Genomic DNA, 21,209 nt, shown 5'->3' with positions numbered 1-21,209 from the left:
CTCTGCTGGCCTATAAATGTCTTCTTTTATCTTTTTCAAAGCCATCAATATATTGTAAGTAGATGGGACACATGGGGAACAGGCAACACATTTCAAGAGATGCAGGCACTATCCTCCCCTCCCCTCCAAGCTGAAACTTACAAACTGCCTCTTTTATCACATAATCATATGACAACAGCTAAAATTTTCAGGTAATGTTTTTTGAACTATCTATGTAGTGCATGGAATTTGACAACCAGAGGATGTGCTCTTAATACAGCTAAACGACTGATGTTGCAGCATTGGAAAAATAAATGCTTCCTTTATATAAGTCTCTCTCCCTTTGTGTGTGCGTGTGTGTGTGTGTGCACGTATTCAGAGAGAGAAAATTGGAATAGTATTGTATAGGTGAGTAGGTGAGCAAACAGATCCCAGAGAGGAAGTCTAGATAATTATCACAATAGCAATGAAACAAATCATTTTTGTTTCAAAGATCATTTCCATGTGCCTTTGAGTAAATTTGTGTACATTGCATCTGTAAATGTCTAAATTCAGCTCTAACCCTAATTCAGAATATGGAAGATTTTTATTTTTCAGATAGTGAGCTGTAACACTATAGGTCACATTTTGGCCACAGTTCACTCTAGGGAGGCCAGATGCCATCTGAAAGGCACTAATTTCAACCAATGTCGTAAGCAAATGTTTTAACAGAGTAACAGAATAAGAGTTGGAAGGGACCTTGGATGTCTTCTAGTCCAACTCCCTGCTCAGGCAGAAAACCCTATACTATTTCAGGCAGATAGTTGTCCAATTTCTTTTTTAAAATGTTCAGTTTTGGAGGGTTCACAACTTCTGGAAGCATGTCATTCCATTGATTGTTCTAACTGTCAGGAAATTTCTCCTTATGTCTAGGTTGCTTCTCTCCTTGATTAGTTTCCATCCATTGCTTCGTGTCCTGCCTTCGGGTACTTTGGAGAATAGGTTGACCCCCTCTTCTTTGTGGCAACTCGAGATATTGGAACACTGGAACACTGTCATCCCAACTCCTTCTTTTCATTAAATTAGATATACCCAATTCCAGCAACTATTCTTTATCTGTTTTAGCCTCCAGTCCCCTAAATTTCTTGGTTGCTCTTCTCTTTCTAGAGTCTCAACATCCTTTTTACATTGTGGTGACCAAAGCTGGATGCAGTATTCCAAGTGTGGCTTTATCAAGGCATTATAGAGTGGCATTATCACTTTACATGATTTTGATTCTATCTCTCTGTTAATGCAGTCTTGGACTGCATTGGCTTTTTTGGCAGCTGCAGCACACTGCTGTCTCATATTTAAGTGATTGTCCATTAGGACTCCAAGATCCCTCTCACAGTCGTGTCCAATTTCATTCCATCATTTTCACATAAGGAGAAACTTACCCCTGCATTCATGGCTATATATCTGATATTTGATAAATACCCTAAGTGAAAATCACAAATAATAATTGCTTCAAAGCTTCTTTTTATTTAAACGTGGGCTGTTTAGCATCACACTTCTTGGTAGTAATCTCTCCTTGAAGGCAAATTCTTAACCAGACTGAGAATACAACAGATCTAAAATCATTCTTACATGAACAATACAAATCACATTCAGCCACCTCCTTTATCTAATCTCTACCAAAACACTTGAAAACAACATTCAAAAAACCAATGCTTTTGGCTAATTCTCCTGGCTCATACAATTCTTTAAGATGCAACTGGTCCTTGGAAAGTTTAGAATGCAGTTCTTGATTGTAAAGTGCTTCTGTGCACACTTTACATATCAGGCGCACCAACTTACGTATATAAAACCAGTTGAGATATAAAAATATGGTTATGACAAGAGTACCAAATAGCACAATATTACAATTATTTATCATTAACATCAAATGTATATTTGTCCCTCCCAAATGATTATTTTCTTTGAAGTGATAACTGTAGTGTAGATCCAGAGAACAAACATAGCCTACTGTGAAGCTAATGTCAGCCCTTATAACAATGAATACTCAGCCTGTCCCAACCATTTTTATTACCTACAGATATTATTATAAATAATTTTCACAAGTTGTATGAATGTTTTATTGCACATGGTACAACATGTATTCGCACCCTTCATTCAACAAGTTTAAATTACTTACCCTCTGTTTTCCCATGCAGACAATGGCATGTTTTGGAATTATAGTTAAAAGTTATATTAAAAGTGGGAATAGGAGGAAGCACACAAAACAAAAACCATGCCTTGAACTACATGGTTATTGTCACTCCTTCCTTTTGTAAAGTCATTAAAAGTTCTCAATTAGAAAATGCAGTACCGTTTTTCCACTGCAAAAAAAAAAAAAAAAAAAAAAAGTATATATGCAGACGTATTGCATATATGATCACACATATGTTCTGCTTTGCAGAATTAGAGTTTCCTGGTCTATGTTCCATTAAAGATCGTTTTACATATGGCTTAATGCTGTTTGCAATTAACAATATAGCTCTCAGTCTCAGAATCTGTCAGTTGCTCCTATGTTTTTTTTTGATTAATGCTTTGGACTGAGTTTTACCCTGGAAGAAATCCCAAGATGAAGAAAAACGACACAGGGATCACCATCCTGCTATTCCGACAACCTAAATAGCTGGTAGGGCAGGATTCTAATTTAAGATCAAGAATGGCCATAAAAGCCTGAGGGTTTGTAACATGCAGCATTAAGAAATTAAAAACAACAACAAAGGAATTAGAAAAAAAAAATCGCCTGTTCATATTATACTGTCAGAAGCCAAAAAGTGTACATATCAACCAAAAGTTATCATATGAAAATTAAAAACGTGTGCCTTGAAAAGATTAGTTGCATCTTTTAGCGACAGCTTTCCAAAAAGCTCTTTGCCACTGCCAGAATGCTCTTCGCCATTCCACAAAATTCCCTCCCATGGATAAAATTGCACCAGGAACTGAGTCCATGTAAGATACGGATGTGTATTACTATGGTACTGCAACTTCAAGAAGTCTGTTATTTTTTCGCTTGCAAGTGGGGATGTTTCCATTTTTCTGATTGCTTCGTACAAATTTTACACATACTTTGTCCTGCCTGAACTGAACCAGGAACCTGGAGAAAGCAAAAACACAGGGAGTAGTTAAGGAATGTATCCACCACATTTAGGTGTAACAGGAAAGAAAAAGCAGATATTTATAGTTCACAAATTTTCTTATATTAGTAGGAACTAATAGCACCTCAAGCCACAATACAGGTAGCTTTTGACTTTACAACAAAAATTAGTACTGGAACTTTCACCACTAAATGATGCAGTCATAAAGCACACCCAAACTGATAAGTGACAGCAATTCCTGCAGGCCCAGTTGCTGCCATTAATTGAATGCCATGAACATTAGGCAAGGCAAGTTCCTGTTGACTTCCTACAACAAAGTCTGTAGGAAGCCAACAGGAACTTGCAAGTCCCAGGCTTTCAGGCAGGTAAGTGGCTGCTGTTGGGAAGGGAGCAAGGGGGTGCAAGAGGTGTGACCACAGGTGTACAAGGGAGAGTGCATGAGGGGTGTACATGAAAGACACAGCATGAGTCAGAGGTTAGGGAGGATATGTGAGAAGTGCCACGTGGGTCACGGAGCGTGCACAAGTGGCTGGTGAGAACACAAAGGAGCTGGAGGTAAAGGCATGGGTGGGGGAGACTTAACCCAGTGATTTGTGACTTTCCCTGCTGGCTCCTCATTGACTTTCTGATGAAGCCAGCAGAATGGATTGCAAATGGTGATTATGTGATTGCAAGCCGTGTAAGAATGAATGGGTTGCCAAGCAACCAGACTTTGATCCTATGACCACAGGGGTACTGGGATGGCTGGAACTTGGAGGACTAGTTGTAACCACTATTTATTCAGTGCAATCGTAACTTGGAATAATTGCTGTCCAAATGGTCATAGATTGAGAACTACTTGTAATTTTCTTTTTGTACACTTCATTTCCAATTATTTTTCATAACCCCACATTCCTCCCCCCCCCCCGCCCAGTAGAACCAATGTCATTAGGCAAAGTGTGACGGACAGAACATCAGGAATAGTATTGAGGAAATGAAAACCAACATTTCCAAAAGTAGTAGAGAAAATGAGTCAGGGAACATGTAAATTTTCTAATACAGCTACCTAAACTGCTATGGATTATGTAATCTAAATTCTATGCCTAACCTGAAAAACACAAATCCTTAAGAACAAAAAAGAAATAAGAAGAGACATTTTCGCCTGTAATACGAGTATATGTCTAAGCTGATGTCTTTAAAAAATAGTTTTGCACTAACTATAAACTTTCCTTAAAAAGAAATGCATGTCCTCATGTAACCAGAGGTTCCTTCTACTGAATATTTTTTTTTTTTACAAAAATTTCCTACATAAGCTCCCCACATCCTCACTCCATTCAGAATGAGTTTATTTTTAACAAAACAAGATAAGGCTGTGGTCTTTACAGCCCACTTCTAGCAAAAATCATAGTGCACTAGAAGCTTGAAGTGCAGATGTTTCCACTTAGCTCCATCACATCAGAGAAGTTCTCCACCCTGTTCAAGATTGCTGCATTGTCCATATTCCCATTAGCAGCAGAGGAGTAGAGGTTTTGAACAGGGTTGCCAAGAGAAAGCCTCACTACTCCCCCGGCCCTCAGTGAATCCAGCTCTAGATTGCTGCCTCCCATCACCATTAGATCATTGGTTTCCCTTCACCTCAAGTGACCCGCCATAAAATTGCTGGCCACACATAATCTAGCTTCCGATTTCCCACAATGACTAACTAAATGTCTCTGGGAAGGCTAGCATCTGAGCAGATGACATCCAGAACATGCTGCTTTAACTCTGGCAATAGTACAGAAATATCAGTATTTGTATGCTCATCATACTATGCTCCTTGGATTTGTCTAATCTCCACATTTTACAATTAGGAATTTCATTGGTTAATTATGCTCTTTGTAGAAAAATACTTCGTTCTGCCAATCATTTAGCTGCTTTCAGGGAAAATCCTATTTATTTTTGGCTTCTTCCTGCAAGGGCTAAAAAGGCAACATTTTGTAGTGTTGTGAAAAAGGTGATGTTGTGGCAGCCACACATGATTGATATTATACTATTCTTTCTCATGTCCCACTTCTCTCTGTAGAGGAGAATGAATGGGGATGCATTTGGGTGATGCACCTATTGTGCTGTTTCACAGGACTTAAATAAAAATGAAGCATGCATTGGAAAAAGGCAGATGCCATATTGTTTTCACTTTTGTGATTGGACCAAAAGTCTGGTGTACAGGAAATTCTACAGTTGGTCAAAAACATCAACAAATCTGAGTTTCTTCTATATGCAGAAGAACAATATTTTTCCCAACTCGATAAAACAATGTTTTGAAATGCAATTGTAAACTACTACTTTGAGATTTAAAAAATTCTCTCTTCCAAATGCACATCTCCCCAGAATCTATTGGCTTATATATCCTTCTCTATAGCAAATGATACTAAATAAATTTTGCATGCCAGAGACAAATGGAAATTGCTATTCCTCAGCTTCTTTTACTTCCCTCTGCAAGGATGTAACCTGATGGTTCATAAGATTAGACTTAAATGCATGATCTGCAGGGAATATATAAAAATAGAGTTATCATTTAACTTAAAGACTGACTCCTATAGTTATTTATGTTTTTTTTTCTTTTGTGGGTAAATTGTATTCATGTATAGCCTTTCCCCCTGCACCACAGCTGAAAACTAAATACTAGGTCAGGGAACCTGTTAACTGTTTCTGTTTTGCCATTTTTCATCTGTATTATGCAATGCTAAAATGTGAAGCATGGGTAAAATTCTGCTATTCCATTATTTGAAGTATAACACTTCAGTTCTTTCAATATAGAAGTCATTAAATGAAGTTTAATCAATTAATTTCTCCCTTATTATGACATTAAAAATTGGCTGCCTCTCTGAATACCCATTTATTTCAGCTCATGCCAAAGTAAGCTAACTGGACATTTGTAGATCACAGTATGCTAGAGTATTTTCTGCAAGAAAGTAATTATAACAATAAATTAGGGTAAAAGTGACAAAATGAATTGGATTTTCTCATGATTATTTGGAAGGCTTGACTTTATCTTCCCTTATTCAAGACAAATTATTCATGAAATAGAATCAACTACAGGTAGTCCTCGACTTATGACCAGGTAGGCCAGAATATACTTAGTATTGAGGGTAGAGTTTCATTCTCCGAGCTTGTGGGTTGTTTTCTGAACATTTCATTACACCTGGTAACGAAATGTTCGGAAACCAACCCACAAGCTTGGGGAACGAAACTCCACCCTCAATCCTACACCCGAGCTATAGATATTTGCCACTATTGCATATTTAATATTGCCAGAAAAGGGAATAAAGGAATAAGAAAGTTCCTTTGTTAAAATAATAGCTTTATAATAAGGGCTTACACAATTAACTACTGAATTTTCTACAGAGATAGGCAACCTTTAACTCCCCTCTAAACTCCCATTCTGACCAGGGATGATGACAAAATCCAAAGAATTTGGAAAGCACAAAATTGCCTATCATGGTTTTCAATGCTAATGAGACTAAATGGAGAAGAAATAGGTGTATAGAAAAGGCTTTCCTTATGTGATATCTATAATACTCCTACTTCTGTAGCTGTGTTTTTCCCTGACTTTAACAGCACTACATTTTCACATTAAATATGTTAATTTATTTTCAGATAAAATGTTCTTGTTACATGATTTCCCTGCTTTGATTTTAACTTATGTAGAATTTTTTTTTAATAGAAACTATTTAAATCAGACAAATCCAAACATACTCATCAGATATTTCAATGCTGAGCTTCTGCTTGGTTTGGCTAAGCATTGTGCGGTAGAGCTTTGTGGCCATTTCAATCAGATGATCACTGCTGAACAGGAAATCACCCTTTCCAGCTGCTCCAGATCCCTAGAAAAGACAATTAATCCAGGTATTGAAAAAAATTCAAATAGATCAAGGATGAATGAAAGGTATCCTGTCCTCTTACTCTGTAGGATTATAATTGCCAGGTCTTTATTACTATTGTCACTGATGTTATTTTATTCCTACCTCTTTGAGATGCACAGCAAAGAAACCATCACTTTGAGAACTCATGGACACTTTAGTGACATCCCCCAAAGGAACCTCTGTCTTGATTTGCCCCGATTTCTGATCAGCAAGTAGGACATTGTTTTTTGTGAGCAAGAAAATCCTAGCTGTGCACTGAAAAAGAATGAACACGATTACTTTTCTGCAAATTCAAAAATATTAATTACCAATGTATTAATGCCTATGTGCAAACATTTTTAAATTAACTAAAGAGGAAGATGATACGGTTCAGCAAATAAAGCTGGACTCTTACGTTTCCTGTCAAATAAAAATAAATTACCTGGGTTATAGGTTATTGTAAGGAAATAGTTATCCAGGAACAAGATGAATTATTAGGTGTGACTGTTGTTTTACATGTTAACTATAGCACTCATGTAATCACCACCCTAAAGACACACTAAGAAGAAAGAGAATTGCATATAACATTAAAAACATACACTATTAAATGAAATAACTGTTGCTAATCCTTCATTCTGGGGATCAAAACTCAAAGAATACAAGATAACTTGAAACACAAAGCTCTATCGGATGTCTAAGTTTGAATAAAATATTTTACATGTACCAATCTTTTCCCATGTAGAAATGATTTTACCTTTCCATTTGCTCTATTAACTTTGTTTACTACTTCAGCAATAATAATTTTTTCTTCAGCAGCATCCTTCAGTTTCTTGTACTTGGGGTTCTTACTGATTTCAAGATAAGCCCCCTGGAAAGGCTGTCCAACACTTTAAGTAAAAGAAACATAAATATAATCAAAATTCAAATACACATGCAATACTCTAGGTCCGTGATGGTGAGCCTATGGCACGCGTGCCACAGGTGGTACGCGGCGCCATATCAGTGGGCACGGAAGCTCAGCTCCAGCGCACATGCATGCGCTGGCCAGCTGATTTTCAGGTCTTCTGGGCCTACCGGAAGTTGGGAAACAGGCTGTTTCTGGCCTCTAGAGGGCCCCCGGGGGGGTGGGGAAGGCTGTTTTCACCCTCCCCAGGCTCCTAGAAAGCCTCTGGCCTGGGGAGGGCAAAAAACGGGCCTACCGGGCCCACCCGGCCATCATGTGCCAAAAGCGGGGGGAGCACAGGGGGTCACACACGGGGGCAGGGCACATAGAATTATGAGTGTGGGCACACACGCACATGAACCCCGCGCACTCCCCCCACTTTTGGCACGTGATGGCAAAAAGGTTAGCCATCACTGCTCTAAGTCTTCTTGACAAATCTTTAGCCTGCAGATCACCACTGCATGGCTGGATGGTTTCTATGTTATCTTTGACTGTTTTCAAAAACCTAAACAGGGTTAGATGGCAGGTCACCAAGAAATATCATGGCTACAGCTAACCAGAGAAGCGGGGTAAATTCAATCAATTCCAAGTATGGAGTCCTTGGTGCTCTCTGAGCTTGCTTGTTTCCTTGCTGACATTTCATTACCCAACTAGATAACATTATCAATGCTGCAAATGTGGGGTTTGCTCCCTGTTTATATGCAGTAGCTTCCTTGTTATTGTTGGTGAGGGTGTGGTTCCCCCTCTCCCATGGGAACTACTGTACCTCAGAGGATCAAGGACTACCAAGGAGAAAACCACAGTTCCACCAACACTGGCAGGACAAGCTACTGTATATAAACAGAGAGCAAACTCCACACTCACCAGCACTGATGATGTTACATAGTCGGATAATGAAACATCTGCAAACAAACAACGAAGGTCAGGACCAACCAAGGACTCCACAGCTCAATCCTGAGGTACATATATTATCTTCTATGGGAATTAATTCCAAGCTCAACAGACTCTGCTTTCAAATTCTGAACCTTAACTGCAATAAACTGCAATTCTACGTTGTCAAATAAAGAAATTAAATAGTATTTTTTTTTTAGTAAAGGTAAATACATAATGGTACTCATTTTCTTAGCATGTAGTCCTCCTTCTGTGGTAACTTTTCCTCAACCTTGATAGAAAAGATAAGCACTTGTGGTCCAAGTACTTTGGCCTAATTCCCATCAACCTCACCCAGTACGGCTAATGGCAAGCAATAATGGGAGTTTTAGTTCAAAACTCTGGAAGAACCTACAGAAAGTGCCTATCCTAGAACACTTTTAAGAAAACAGACAGTAGTTCAGCTACCGCCACAAGCACTAAATTAACCTTAACTTGTAAGATATCATATTTCTCATAACAATCATTTCTTATAAATTGCAAAACTCTTTCTTGTTGTCTTTATCAATTAGATAATTTTGTTTCCAAATGAGGTAAAAGAATGTCAACAATGCACCAATTCCTTAAGCAAAATCCACTGTCTGAAACAAAGAATGTTATCTTGGATTGATCCGAAAAAACTGGAGACATGTTTTTGCCTGTTTAAGAAACTGATAAGATAAAAACTGTCAGGCACTGTACAAAAACAACTTTAAGACTGGGAAAAACCTGATGGGAATGAGAAATGGATAAAGATTGGACAGTGGATGGTATGTGCATTGCTCAGGGCTGAGGTTGGAACCATGATGGTCTAGTAGCTGAAGTGGCTCTTCTAGAGTTCCTGGAAAGCAACTGGATGGTGGCTGGAAGCTACAGACAATAGTCAGAGGAAGATTTGCCAGGCTACATATCCAATAAAAAGAGATGGGACTTCAACATCTTTATTCCCTGATTGAAATGCAAGGAATAAATAAGACAGCTCACCCATTGTGGCATGTTTCTTTGTGGATACAGCTAATCATATTTGTGTATAACTGGAATCCAAATGGGCAGGGTTGGTGGTGTGTGTGTGTGTGTGTGTGTGAGGCAGATTGATGCCTTGGTTCTTATATGAGTTGAGGATATGGATACATGCTCTTCTACCTGTAGATCAGAACCATACCCTACATGCTCCCTTTGGGCAGCCAGGTGGGAAATGTATTACTAAGAGGTGATTAATGCCCCTCTAAAGGAGAGTGAGATGCCACCTGCCTTGAAAAAAGTGGTGCTGCACCATCTGTTGAAGAGGGTATCCCTCAATCTCACTGCACCATAAAATTTCTGCCCAGTCTCCAATTTTCCCTTTCTGGGGAATGTTGTTAAAAACATGGATACTACAGTAGAAGAAACTGATTTTCTGTTCCCTTTCAGGCCTAGATATGGACGAAAACAGCATTGATCATCCTGGAGAAGGTCCTAAGGACATAAATGGGGAGTCTGTATCCATCTTGGGTCTTTGTGTTAAACTTTTCAGTGAATTCAATACCATCAACCAAGGTATTTCTATGGACTGCATGAAAGATCAGGGAATTGGAGGCACTGTTTTATGATGGGATTCTGCTCCTACCTGAGTGGGCAATTTAACATTTTTAAAATGTTAAAATGTTAAGGAAGCCTATCACATCTTTACTCTCCAAACCGAAACTTGCTATTTCTTACCCACTGACATGAGTTTAACCAAGCAGGAACATTAAACAACAGGTTGGTTAAACACCATCCATTTTTAACCTACAAAGCATCCGCGCTTAATAATCTAGTTAGCAGGCTTTTGGTTGCGCTTAACCAAGTTAAATATCAATGTTCCAGCTATCAAAGCATGAAAGAACTAGGTTATTAGAGCACTAATTAATTAATTTACTGTACATTCTCAAGGAAGGATGTTGATGATCTTTAAACTGGTAATGGCTTGACAGTGGCAGTCTGTGCCAAAAAAAAAAAAAAAAAAAGATGGATAGGATTTTCTGGCAAATTTCTTCCTTCCCAATCTAGGTGTATTATGTTGCAACCTCAGCAAAATTACCAGACTGGTTCATTACCTGGCTGGATATAAAGCTTTTCTGTCCTTGAAAAGTTCACTAGCTTCCAGTTTTTCTTCATAAATGAGCTTCTTTTGGTCTGTAAACTGGTCCCTGTACTTTTTACACTGCAAATAAAGCATTGCAAATGGATCACAAAATTGAAACTGACTTGCTCTTTTCCTATGTTTAAGATATACATAGCCCAGATGTTTCCTATAAACATAGTAGTCAACATCAACATCAGTTCTCAATTTACATTTATGGTTTCTCTTCGGAAAGTACAGGTAGTCCTCGTTTAGCAACTGCCTCATTCAACGGCCACTCACGATTATGACAGTGACAAAAAAGTAATTTTATGACCAAGCCTTGCATTTACAACTTTCACAGGTCTGTAAAGTAAGGGAAAGTTGAGGTAAGATCATAAGCCCAGTCATTATTTCTCTTAATGACTGCTTTGCTTAACAACTGAGTTGCCTGTCCCAACTGTGGTTGCTAAATGAGGACTGCCTATATGTTTATCACAAAATTCACTAAAAAAATCATTTTTTATGAATTTTCTGTTTTAAAACTAATTACTTTAAGAACTTTCTTGAATGGAATTTGTCTCCTAGTGATTAAATACAAACATGTTTGTGTGCTGACACACAGTCTCTCTCTCTCTCTTCTTTCTTATATATAATTTTATTAAGAATGTTGATTGCAACAGTAAAGTCTAAACCAAACTAATCTTCAAGAAAGAAAAAGAAATAGAAAAGATAAAAGCTGCAAGGGGAAAGAAAAAAAAGAAAGAGAAAAAAAAGGAATATAACATAAAAGAGAGAAGAAATACATAAAGAAATGACTTCCAATTTTCACATGTATAAACAAATTTAATAACTCTTCACTCCCCACCCTTGGTTCCGTGATTGCAAACAATTATATCTTCATCCCATATCTCATCCTTTATCAATAACCAAATCTATAAAGCATCATCTTTTCAGTCCTGTGCAAGCAGAAACTCCATAAAGAATTGTCAAAACTAAAAACATATTTTGTTTGAACCTTGATCAAATAAATCAACTCTATATTCCTCCCTGTATCTTCTAATAGTCTTAATCTTTATTTCATTCAAATATTGTCACAGAATTAGATTTATCTTTATTGTTTTTGTCCTATTGCATAGACAGGATTAAATCTTAATTCTTTAGTCCCTGCTAGTGTCCAATTTTTAAATCCTGAAATTACTTATCTCTGTTATGTCTTCCCAAAACCAAACAGAAGCTGTTTGCTCTGTAAAATTAATTCCAAATTTTGATTGTAAAAGTTTCAATATTCCAAATTTATCTGGAACTTTAGTCTATTTATCACTTTCTAAATCAAAATCATATTTAATGTTTTGGTGTTTATTTCAATTTTTTAAAGCTCTTAGCCTTGTAATTAACTTTTCTTTTGTTCAGAGTTGAAGGTAAACTTAACCCAATGAAGACTTTTCAGACTTGTCATGCCAAAGGTCTTTACTAATTTTAAAATGGATAATAGGTAATTTCCCAAAGCAATCAGAAAGTAAGATTTGCAAACTTACTGTGCTTTAAAAGGTTCTGCTGCAGTTGCTAACAAGATGGCTAATCACTCAGTATTCATACCTGCAGAAAACTGTTGCTCGATGGTGTTCTCACAAGAAGCAGTAGCCATTCAGAGCATATGTGGGTGATCTCTCATCCTCTCCTTATCCTTAGATTTTCAAGGAACCGGTCTACTTACCAGTTCCTTGGGCTGCGATGCAGCTCTCAGATCTGCTTTCACAGAACTGTTTTCAGTTCACTATACTTCCTGTAGAAATCTATATATACACACTTTTCTTGCCCACATGATATAAAAGTCATATTGCTTTCTGAGATTTATCAGTTTGGATCTTAACCTTTTGGTAACATACATTAATATACAAATAACATATGAATATGCCTTGATAAAATATATCTTAATAAGAATAGGTTAATTTTTGATCAGGTACACTTTTCATTTTGTTCCACCACATGTAGCAATTAAACTTTATAATTGTACCTGTGGAGGACAGACAGTGCATTTCTAGTTTCAACTGATTTTTCAGGGGAATTCCACTTTTAACACATTGCATATCCCATATCACTGGTTGGACTTTGCTTGAATTATAGCAAATAGCTCCAGATTTTTGTAAACAGGATTTAACAGTGACCTTGACTTACAACACTGATGGATATACACATATTAAGATAAATGCCCCTTTTGTAGGAACTGAGTAACACCAAGGCTGCATGTAAATTATAGAATTGTGCCATTTAGAACACTTTCATTGTAGCCATTGAATTTTGTATAAGTTGGTAAAGAACTTTAATAGAAACAGAGTACATGAACATGGTTAGAAGCTTTATTTGCATCTTTTATTAGTGATTTTCAGCTTTCATGCTTAGGCTATTAATAAAAGTACAACCAAAATAAATGATTAATTTCAGAATTACATCATTACCCTCCACAAGTGGAATATCCTCTTCAGTTCCTTATGAGTTAAATCCAAAAACAGGTAAGGCCTTGCTGGCCAGTTTTTGTCTACTGGTGATAAAGAAGGCATCTTATTCTTCATTTCCAAAAAGTATTTCTGAATCTAGGTTAGAAAAATAGAAAAAAAAACATTTTTTTTCTCAAAAAATCTTCATTTTAATCATTATAAATTTATTTATTTGTAAGGCTTAAAATCTCTCTTAATGGAGTGGTATCTTTAAAGCCCTACATAGCCTGGGTCAGATTACCTATGGAACCATCCTCATCCCATAATTCAGCCCATTCTGGTCGGGTAAGGAAGGTATGTTGCAGATCCTGTTAGCCAAAGTATTCTGATTGGTGGGGTCCAGGAAGGAAATGTTCCCTGGTGTTGATTCTGGCCCTGGAACATTCTGGAACATTCACCCCACCCCCCGAGACGAGGTGGGCTCCTATTCTCCTGGCCTTCCAGAAAGGCATGAAAGCATGGCTCTGCAATCTTTGCCTTTTAATTAATGTTTAACATTTCCTGCCTCTTAAATTTTATATACTGTTTTTATATGTCCTGTGAGGGAGATGGGCAGTTTCAAAATTTGATAACAAAAAAAAAAAAGAAAAAAAAGAAAACAACCTCAGGTTCTTGCAGAAGCTGGAATAAAGATATGGAAGAGAAGTGTTGTGCTAATACATATGGGAAGTCTAAAACAATTCTAATTTTTTACTTATACCAGTTTCCTGGTATAAATATCCTGCTGAAAGAATAGAAATAATTATTTATACCGGGGAAAAAAGTACTTATTTTTTGTAATACAATCTATCATTTTCTTTTGCAGGCCTTACAGAAAATTAACTATATTGGAGACTATTTGCTGAATTTCAATTAGAAAGCTTCAGGGGATTTGATTTCCTTACAGACCAAGGGATGTCACTTTAAACAGCAGATGCAAAAATAAAAGAAGGACAATATTATTTAAAAACCCTTAGAGGGAGAAATGTTAAAAATGAAAGTCATGATAATTTTTTGATTTTACAGAAGAGTACCTTTTGCCTGTGGCAAAGACAATTCTGGTACTTCACTCTTGTTTTCTATGTATTATAAAAACGATCATCGATCTTTTTTTTTTTTTGCTCATACTGTAAAGTAAATCTTCATACAGCTGTAATATTGTTATACAAGCAAAATACTTACAATTTTTTGAAGAATAAATTCGTAAATTTTCCTTCCAGCGTTGGCTCGGAAAAATTTCCTGTACTCCCTACGAACCTGGGTTAAGTTAAAATTTTAGAATAAACAGATAGCTTCTTTCTTTGGGGGGTGGGGGGGTGATCCTAGCACACAGACATTACAGGTAGTCCTCAATTTATGTCCAGTTATTTAATGAGAACTTTTTCTAACATTAGAGCTATAAAAGAAAGAGGAAATAATTTCATACAACAGTTTCTCCCACAACATGTTTCTGAATCAATTTGTAAATTTTTTTACAAGAATCTAGACAAAATACAATTTTGTTTTATATTTACATATCTAGAAAACACAACTTTTAGGAAATAGTATAAATACATTAGCTATGTATTTATTCATGCAAATTAGAATCTTTTTCAAAATTAAAAAAACAGGTTCTAGTGTCACATTAAAACAGGACTAGTTCTAATTTTGAGAGCCTTGTTATTATGGGTTTAAAGCATTAAGATACAACTTTTTTTCAAGTACAGCCACATAGAGATTCAGAAGCGATACTCTTATTGATTTGGGAGTGCAGTTGCATGTTTGACACTTCCCACAACCACAACTTTGGTTTTTCAGTGTGAAAACAACACATTTACACTATGGACTAATGGGCTTTTTAAAAGAAAGTATTAAGTGTTCAAAAAGAGTCCCTTATATTATATTGACTTTTCTTTTTCTTTAAAAAAGAGCAGCAGAGATGCTAGAAAAGAGAAGCATTTCGTTATTTCCTATACCTTATAATGGGGAACCTGCTAGCAACAGAATATTTTTATTCTTGACAGTTGTCAGTTCAAATTTCCCATTCATTTCAATATGGTATATCAGTTTAATGTAATTGCAAACAAACCCATATAAAATGCCAAAAGACAATAAACTGTATGATTGTTAAGGGTTATGTTATGCATAATTTTTAAAAACTATTTTTAAAAGTTTCTATTTGAATAGAAACTTTTCTATTTCTATATTTGAAAACTGCTAGGATCCATACTGAATCCACTATGGCTAGGCAGCGTTTATATATCCAATTATCAAAAAGAGAAAAGAAATAGCAATTGAGAGCACCACTCAACAACACAATGAAAGGGAGAAACCTGAAGTGAAACAATGGCCAATTCCTGAAGAGGCACTAATAGAAGCTAAGTTAAACAATTATTAACCTTTCCCAAAGATTCAATGACAGAACACTGGAAAGGTCTTGGAAAGCAATGCTGCTCCTGTTGTCAAGTACATAAAATGAATTGTACAACATGTATGTTTCACTGACAAGAAGTGTAGAGTAGGGGTCCACAACTTTTCATGGCATCAGAGTGGATAGTGCAGCAGCAGTGCTTTTATATATACAACTGATTTCTAGAAAAGTTTGAATTAGAAGATCATTTCAATGTAATTGTAAGAAACAATATTTCATATGACTTTCAAAAAGCTTCCATAAAAAGACTGATGCATATGTAAGTAAGTCCTAGTCATCTTTTGTCAGGTTGCATATGTCGAGAATCAGACAAATCCAACCAATAAGCATAGACATGAGTGCTTTAATCTAGTAACTTCTAACTTGGACTAATGTATTTACCATCTATGTTTTCTTCAAATAAGCCCCCCCTCCCCCCTCTTTAAGTGCTGCTGGTGGAAAACATACTTTGTTGGGAAAGAGAGCCTCCTGCAGAAATGACTACTATTCACCACAGATTAGTTTGGAATGGATCCACTTGAAGGCCTTTGTCAAGATTTGTGTGATTTAACACAACTAACAACTCTGATAGTCATTTCAACATACAATCCAAACTCCTGTAGAGCAAGACCCCCAAATGTCCAATAATCACATTTAACTTTTTTCCTACTTCATTCCAAAATACGATTTATGAACTACTTATTCAGCTTATTTGAATATATTCGGAAATTGGCGGCAACAATGCAGAGACATATACGTACAACTTATAAATGTCTGGTTAAAAACATACAAGACTATTTTTAAAGGTCACAGAAGAAAAACAATTCCCTTAGAGATCATGCTTGTTATAGCCCACAGCCCCAGAAGTTTATTATGTGTTAGTAGATAGATGCCACGCTTTATTATTGTTACTAACGTAAGGGAGTTGTTTAAGAGAGTACCTTTAGTCCAAGCCAGTAAGCCCATATGACTGCCACAGCATGCTTACGCCTAGCCTCCTCCTTCAAGCGTTTCAACTCCCTCCGAGCCTAAAATGTTTAGATAGTGAATCACAGAGACAGCCTGATGCAGAAAGAACCATGATGAGACAGAGAACGCTCCCCCTGATAGAACAGCTGATTTGGGAAGATGAAAGAGCAATAGGCAACCCATGGAACCCAGCGTGCCAGTGTGAAGATTGGGTGGAAAGCTGCTTCCCCAAGGCATATCTGAAGAATAAGTGGCAGACATTCCCCTGTAGTAGCATTCTCATAGGGCATTTGCCAAAGGGTGAATAGTGGAAAACCTTTTCCCAAGAGGAAGTTAATTCAGACTAAAATATTAGAAACCAGCTTATGTATTCCATTCAGCAATGGCAAGTATCTGAAGGAAAGCAGGTTAGAGCACATATTAACCTTCTTTCATTTTATTCGATATCAATACATTTTTGTATTTATCAAGGGAGAGGGGGTGTAGTCACAAAATATATGCAATGAATACAGTGGTGGGTTTCAAAAATTTTTACTACCGGTTCTGTGGGCATGGCTTGGTGGGTGTGGCATGGCTTGGTGGGCATGGCAGGGGAAGGATACTGTAAAATCTCCATTCCTACCCCACTCCAGGGGAAGGTTACTGCAAAATCCCCATTTCCTCCTGATCAGCTGGGACTCGGGAGGCAGAGAATAGATGGGGGCGGGGCCAGTAAGAATTCTTACTACTGGTTCTCCAAACTACTCAAAATTTCCACTACCGGTTCTCCAGAACTGGTCAGAACGTGCTGAAACCCACCTCTGAATGAATACCACATCTCAGCTATAATATTTTCAGTGTATAGCAGCAATGGAATAAACCTTTTTTTAAAAAAAGTATCTGTCTTCTCTTTAGGGTTTTCTGTTACTGCTGTTGATAGTTATTTATAAGACATGTATTTATTTATCACATTTATACTTTAGTATTAGTGGAGAACAGATGTCTTCTGCTGGATACCAGCAACAATAGACACAGACAGGGATCTACAACTTTGAAATGTTGGTTTGTCTATAAGAGATTTGCCTTGAAAATTTTACTATTTGAAAGATCCCAGTGTAAAGCATAACTTATTATTTAAATCTACCATGTCATTCCAATGTATTTTGAATAGAAAGAAATACAGCCTTTCCCAATTCTACCATCATTCTGTATTTATTTTAGAGAATAACTTTTTAAAAGTTTACAGTTTTCTTTCACAAGATTTTAAAACAGTCAGATGGTATAATAATAATGAGTGCAGTTGATCATTAATAGATTTAGGTTAGGGGCTCTCACTTTATATTCAAGGTATTTTATAAAAATTATAAAAGCCTCACTGTTTGCTATGATGTAGGCATACAATCCCCAAATAAGATAACATCTTTGTGCATTTTTCATATCATGTTTCCCCAAAAATAAGACCCAGTTTTATTTTATTTTCGGCCCCAAAATAAGCACTAGGGCTTATTTTTGAGGGGTGTTTTATTTCCCCCCCCCATGTATGGGAGGCCCATTTCTTCTGCTTGCTTGCAGTCATAATGAAGCAGGAGGCTGAGTGATGCGCTAGTGCTGCGGCCACGAGGCAAGGTGGTGGAGCTGTCCCCCCTGCCTCGCCTTGTGGCCGTGGCACTGCAAGCAACCAGACAGAATGGGCAGCTAGCTGGCTGCGCAGGCTCTTAAATAGGGCTTATTTTGGGGGTAAGGGTTATAATAGGCACACACGTAAAAACATACTAGGGCTTATTTTGGGGATAGCTTTTCGGGGAAACACAGTAGTAAGGGATTGGTTGTTATCAACTACCTTTGCTTTAGACAAAAAATGCTCAAATATTTCAGTCAAATCATCAAATCAGCACAACCATATGTGTGAAATTTCCATTACCATTAAATGTACCATCTCAGTCCAAAGAAAAGTTCTCTTATTCCTTAATATTAATGCTAATTATTTTAACAATATTTCAGGCATCTGTACAATCTCTAATAAATCTCTGCAATTCTCTAACTCAAATGTGAAAGCCTAATGCTATGTGTCACCATTAGACCCTCAAATAATATCTGCAGCAAATTATCAGAATGCAGATAGCTTTAACTTCCATTAATATTGCTTGTTTGGTTTAATAGAAATAGCATTTTATATCAAACATCATTTTTATAAGTTCTATGTGAAGGAAGGTGGATATACTTTGATTCAGTCAGTACTTTGCGCTCTGGGGGTAATGTGATTTGTTCACTAAAAAAGAAGCTACTCGCTGCTTCTCAGCATTCTCTCCCAATAGTAGCCAAATTTTTCATGGTTGAATAGTTCTAGTACACATTTCTGCTTCCATACCAATCACTAAAAAGTCAACTTACAGAGGAGGTGCTGCTCACCTTTTTTACAGTACTGGTCAGAGCTTTTGGAGAGTGCAAGGACCATTGGCCCAGAGGAAGCTCTAAGCTAGGTGGTTTAGGCACTGACAACAGCATCGCCTGTGATGCTCAGTGAAGACATAGAATTTAAAAAAACCTTCAGCAGATGCTAAGAGGGCTCCAAGCTAGCCACTCTGATGTACAACATAGGCAACTAAACAGGCATTTATTGAAGCCATCCATTCAGCAAGGCTTTCAATACATGCCAAAGACAATTCATGCTAGCCACTTCAGTACATACCGTGTGGAATCTCATAGCAATTGTGGAAGCTAGCCTTTGGTAATACTGGAGGAGAAGGCTTCCTCAATGCAAAACATCCCTTTGAAGTTTCATAAAGCCTTATTCTATAATACTAGACCACTCCTATACAAGTTGTCCTCAATTTATGGCCACAACTGAGCCTGGAATTTGGGTTGTAATTCATAAGAGTCATTAAGCAAGGCACCTATGCGATTGCCTCACTCAATGATTGCAATTTGAGCTCTTCCAAACTGTGGTTATTAAACGACCATGTGAGATCTAACATGTTGAACCAAATGAATAGCATCTAAAGTTCTCCATCCTCCAATACTAACTTATAATATTTCCATGGTATTCTTGTAAAAGCAACAATGAACTATGATCACTCTGCCATCATTTCCTATGAACGTCCCTCAAATCTGAGCACAAATCATGCAAATTCTCCATTTGTAAGAACGCTTTCCATGTTACATTGTTTGACTTCCAGTGGTTATCACATGGACTGGAGGGGGGGAGGGGGTTCCTGTTGTGAAGTATATGATGCTCACAGGAATTTTAACAGACTGTATTTTGTTATTAATTCTACATTTTGGTTGCAACTTGATAAATGGACAATCCTTAAGATACGAGCTGATGTGTGTGAAATTTGAAAAAAGCTAAATGCTGTAGCAATCAGTAGCAGCAAATTGTAGCCTACACTGGGAATGATTTCAACCACAATATCCCAACCTTTAACATGACACATGACTTCATACACTATGTTACAATGTCCTGAACTGGGTCTTTAACTGGTCCTGGTAGGATACCAGGCTCACATGTCACATAGCTCTTGGTCATATTCTCCAATAAAAAATATATACATGTATATTAAAATGTAATAAGAAAATTATATCACAATATTTTGTGTGGGTTGAAAAAAAAACCCTGTTTCTTAGATATTAAGATGCAGTTAGAATATAGGGACATTATGAAATTAATTAATGCAGTTACATTTTGTTCAGAGCCTTAGTTTAGGAACCTATACAAATATTATTGCATGAGCATTCTGCTAAACATTACTGGAAACATTTCAGTTTAGTAAAATACATTTTAGAGCCACTAGTCTAATCATTTTCTGGCTTAATAAACAAACAATTAGTGCTATCTATAAATTAGCATGCTTGGATTTTTTTTTAGTAGGGATGGTTTTCAAGTTAAGCCGGGAGACAGTTAGAGTAGGGGTTACCAGCAATCAGGTGCTCAAGTGTAATAGCTTAGTAAAAATGATTATGAATCCTTTTTACTAATTAATGGGTAGGCAATTTGGGTAAGGAAGGGAGGGGCACATGACACTTGCATGTAGTACCTTTAATCCAAGCCAGTAAGCCCAAATAACTGCAATAGCAAGTTTATTCCTAGCCTCCTCCTTCAGCCGCCTCAGTTCCCTTCGCGCCTGTGATGCATTTGAAAATGAATTACAGAACATTCTGAGAGAGAAAAGACTTGCTTCAATTTCCCAATGGAATGAGGAAGTGAAAGAGAAAGACGAAAGATTTCATACGGTATCAATGTAGAACTTTCACCAGCTAGACTGAAATTGGTTAAAAAAGTACAGCTGCAAAAAACGTCAGATCCAAATGAGATAAATTAAGCAGCTGGAAAAACATTTCTCTGATCTATCTAGAACAACTTTTGTATCAAGAGGTGACTAGGAAACAAAGACCTATCTGCTTTTTCTTACCTGAGCTCCATGCCAATAGGCTGCAATGGTTGTAACAGCTTCCTCACAGCGTTTCTGGTGCTTCAGTTCACGAAGTAGTTTTCGAGCCTGCGAAGCAAAACCCCATGACCT

General features: G+C 37.1%; 1 protein-coding gene across 3 annotated transcripts in view; it reads right to left on the bottom strand.

The window, feature by feature from the left end:
• Positions 1-1,459: 1,459 nt before the first annotated feature.
• The window catches only part of MYO1B (myosin IB), a 131,028-nt gene continuing 111,278 nt past the window's right edge, over positions 1,460-21,209 (bottom strand). The window contains exons 22-31 of one of the 3 annotated variants that reach the window (XM_034429644.3): positions 21,099-21,185; positions 20,724-20,810; positions 16,683-16,769; positions 14,535-14,609; positions 13,335-13,469; positions 10,871-10,977; positions 7,698-7,830; positions 7,067-7,219; positions 6,798-6,925; positions 1,460-3,082 (exon numbers count right to left, since the gene is read on the bottom strand). In XM_034429644.3, coding sequence (XP_034285535.1) covers positions 2,959-3,082; positions 6,798-6,925; positions 7,067-7,219; positions 7,698-7,830; positions 10,871-10,977; positions 13,335-13,469; positions 14,535-14,609; positions 16,683-16,769; positions 20,724-20,810; positions 21,099-21,185 — 1,116 coding nt within the window. In that variant the 3' untranslated portion in view covers positions 1,460-2,958. The remainder of the gene's footprint in view (positions 3,083-6,797; positions 6,926-7,066; positions 7,220-7,697; positions 7,831-10,870; positions 10,978-13,334; positions 13,470-14,534; positions 14,610-16,682; positions 16,770-20,723; positions 20,811-21,098; positions 21,186-21,209) is intronic. The other 2 variants (XM_034429652.3, XM_034429665.3) reach the window with 2 other exon arrangements.

This window comes from Pantherophis guttatus, chromosome 1 (genome assembly GCF_059756535.1).
Source record: "Pantherophis guttatus breed Tessera chromosome 1, ASM5975653v1, whole genome shotgun sequence".
In the NCBI taxonomy this organism is placed as follows: Eukaryota; Metazoa; Chordata; class Lepidosauria; order Squamata; family Colubridae; genus Pantherophis; species Pantherophis guttatus.
Note: the sequence above shows the minus strand (reverse complement) of the source record. Positions and strands in the feature narration are given on the sequence as shown.